Source organism: Microcaecilia unicolor, chromosome 1, assembly GCF_901765095.1.
Source record: "Microcaecilia unicolor chromosome 1, aMicUni1.1, whole genome shotgun sequence".
Lineage (NCBI taxonomy): Eukaryota > Metazoa > Chordata > Amphibia > Gymnophiona > Siphonopidae > Microcaecilia > Microcaecilia unicolor.
The window spans coordinates 87,509,198-87,512,447 of NC_044031.1; the positions used below are offsets into that span (position 1 = coordinate 87,509,198).

The 3,250-nt window shown below is 44.8% G+C and overlaps 1 protein-coding gene across 1 annotated transcript; it reads right to left on the reverse strand.

Annotated features, from left to right (window-relative positions):
• Window positions 1-313: 313 nt before the first annotated feature.
• LOC115467692 (putative nuclease HARBI1) lies at window positions 314-1,983 on the reverse strand. The gene is made up of 3 exons (XM_030199287.1): window positions 1,215-1,983; window positions 846-971; window positions 314-360 (listed from the first exon to the last, which is right to left on the reverse strand). The coding sequence occupies exons 1-3, from the start codon at window positions 1,981-1,983 to the stop codon at window positions 314-316; spliced, it is 942 nt and encodes a 313-aa protein (XP_030055147.1).
• Window positions 1,984-3,250: the final 1,267 nt, after the last annotated feature.

Consider the following 3,250-nt stretch of genomic DNA (forward strand, 5'->3'; position numbering starts at 1 on the left):
TGGACCATGCAGGTCTTTTTCAGCCGTCATCTACTATGTTACTATGTGGAGCATTTTCAAATGCAAAGTTGTACATGTAGTTAATCTAGACTGTCTCGTGTATCCCTTTGGTGCTTCTGTCAGCAAAGCACAAGTGTAACACAAGTGGGCAAACCCCTTCGTGCTGGCGTAGGCAGCATTGCTCTGACATGTAACCAGTTGGACTGTGAATGGCTGGAGAGGGAATGGAGAAGTAAAATGTAAAAGAACACACATGAAAAGAAAACCGCCAGGACATATGTAATTTGTAAAACCAGAAATAAAGAACCTAACATCAAGAGTAAACAGCATGCACCCATTCGACTGTCTTGACGGCACATCCTGCAGTAAAACAGAGAACAAGGAGTATCAAAACAGCAGTTCCAGCAAATAACACAATCAAGTACATAACAAAATGCTTACACGGGCACATCGCATAACACATGTAACGCTGGGGTTATCATAGATGTCATGTCCCCTCACTTTCTGACAGGTGGACTACACCACTCGTTGACCTCCCCCTATCCCTCCCATGACCACCAAATTCATGCCCCCCCCTAATATCTCCTAATTAGTATGGGGAGGGGATTAATGGAAATCCACCGCAAGTTAAAATCATGCAGATCGATACTAACATGAGAAGTACTGTTGAATGACACCTCTTCTTGTCTGATTCCCTCTTGTCGCCTCGGTCCCAATGCCATCAGCAGGAACCCTGTGCTGTCCCACCACAGGTGTCAATGCTGGATCTATGTCCATATGAATCCCATGACTTACAGCAATATTATGTAGAATACAGCATGCCACAATAATCTTTATAACTTTACTTGGGGTGTACAGTAGTGCACCACCAGAAATATGTAGGCAGCAGAATCTGCTCTTAAGCACACCAAAAGTACGCTCTATTACATTCCTTGTCAAAAGCCAAGTCTTGCAGCCATATCCTGCATCACCTAAAAAAGCAAAACACATACGTTCATAAAATCATAAAATCAATGTCCCCTATTGCTGTTATGTGCTGTGCACTCAGGATAACAAGAGTTTTCATATGTTTACATCACAAATCAATGCACCCCCTAACCCATATGTTTGCCCTTCCCTCCCCTTCAACATTGCACCCTAAACCAGAGTACCCCTGTTTTGCGGACAGCAAGGTACAAACGTTGCACAGTGTTGTAAATAGTCAACATACGTACCCAAAAGCCAGCCTTCACCATATGTTCCATTGGACAAATTGCGGCCTATGTCTGAGTGAGACAGTATATAAGAGTCATGACAGCTCCCCGGGAACCTCACAACTGCGTCCAAGATCCTCAGCTTGGCGTCACAAATTGCCTGAACGTTCATGGAGTAGGCCGCCTTCCTGTTGCGGTACACAGATTCTGTTTTGGATGGCGGGACCAATGGGACATGGGTGCAATCAATGGCACCCAAAACATTGGGAAAGCCAGCTATATTGAAGAATTGCAATTTTAATTCCTGCAATTCAACCTCACTCCGTGGGAAACGGATGTAGTCCCTAAACCGTGCAGTTAAGGCATTCAAAACCACATCCAGATGCTTTGAAAATGTTGATTGCTCCACACCACAGCAAGCCCCCACCACGTGCTGGAAAGAACCCGTTGCAAGGAACTGCAATGTGCATAGTAGTTTAACAAGTCTAGGAACAGCATGTGATCTCGCAGTGCAGGAATCTATTTCCCCTCTTATCTTCCCATAAAGTTCAAATATAGCCTCTCGATTCAAACGGTACATATTGACAATCTCCGTATCAGACATTTCGTCCAAAGACACCCTTGTGCGGTACTGATGCCGGCGGTACACACGCTGCCGAGGTACTGGCCTGAAGACATGCTCGCGGTCAACCCCATCCCTCTCTGGTGGCTCTCCTTGCTGCACTGCTGCATGCGTCTCTGCAAGAATGCGATAGCGGGCAAGCAGTACCGATATACCACCATCACACATCTCAAAAAAGAAAATATTGCAAAAGCACTAGAAACAAATTCCTCACCAACACATAACAATGCGTGCTCTGATGTTTACACCTTGCACTTCCGGCCCATATGGAGGAAGGAAGAGGAAATGACCTGTTTCGAGGGGAGGGGGGGGGTTCTGATGGGATCTGCCTCACAACGCCAGCTGGGACCTGGCGTTATTCGGCAGCGCTGATTCACCGCATAGCGCCGTTCGACAACTCTGTTCATGAGGCGTTACTCTTTGATCATCCTGGAGGAATACAAATGACATCATTTACATGAGATTGATTACATTTTAATGTCATTTGCGCTAGTGCCTGGCGCACTTGCAGGTTACGGCGATAATCAGGTTGATCATCCCACATTGTTAAAAGCGTGCGCAAAAACGGCGATAATGGGCTTGCCCATAAGCGTTGACTTTTGATCATGAGGGCCTAAAGGCCTTTTTCCTACGAAGCAAGCAGCTAACGAAAACGGAATGCAAAGGAGAAACTACCATTGAAATGTGGACAATTCGGAATGCACTAACCATACCAATGATTGCAACTAATCATTTACCGTCAGAAATTTTACGTGTTCTCAGACCTGTCATTAAGGACTGAGCTATCATCTCCCCACTGCCCCCTGCACCATAAAAATCCAAGCCAGCATGTTTAAAAAGAAAAGTGAGATACAAACACAAACACGTGGCTCTCCGCTTTTCCCTGCATCATTACAAAACAAAACATACCGCTTCTCCCTGCAGCTTAAAAATCCTGTCTCTCCCCTTCTCCAACAGCTTTGAAAATTAACACTCTCTGCTATCCCCTAAAGCCAATTTTCCCAGTACTGTAAACAAACTGCAAAGAGGTCTTTTGTTACAAAAGGGGATTTACGAGGGTCGTTCTTTTTAGAGTTATCTTCAACTGCACTCTTCTGCTAGATCAGACAGCTAAAAGGCTTGCAGGTCGGGAGCCCCCCCTCGCACGCCCCAGTCTGACGTAAGCAACCTACGTAGGTTTAATACGTTTGTGGCTGCTCTGCGCATGCTTAAGGAGCAAATTAACGACAGGGATAACGAAAGCTTGATAGATTGTACTTTTCAATACCGCACCGAACATTTCTGAGCTGTTTTTTTTGTGTATTCTTCGTTGTTTCAAATTTGTTAAGCACTTTTACGATTTAGATTTTTTAACGTTTGGTTGATACATCTAGCCTCAGTTTTACTGTACAGGTTCCTAAGGCATTCTGAATTGCTATGCAAATTTGTTGTGATG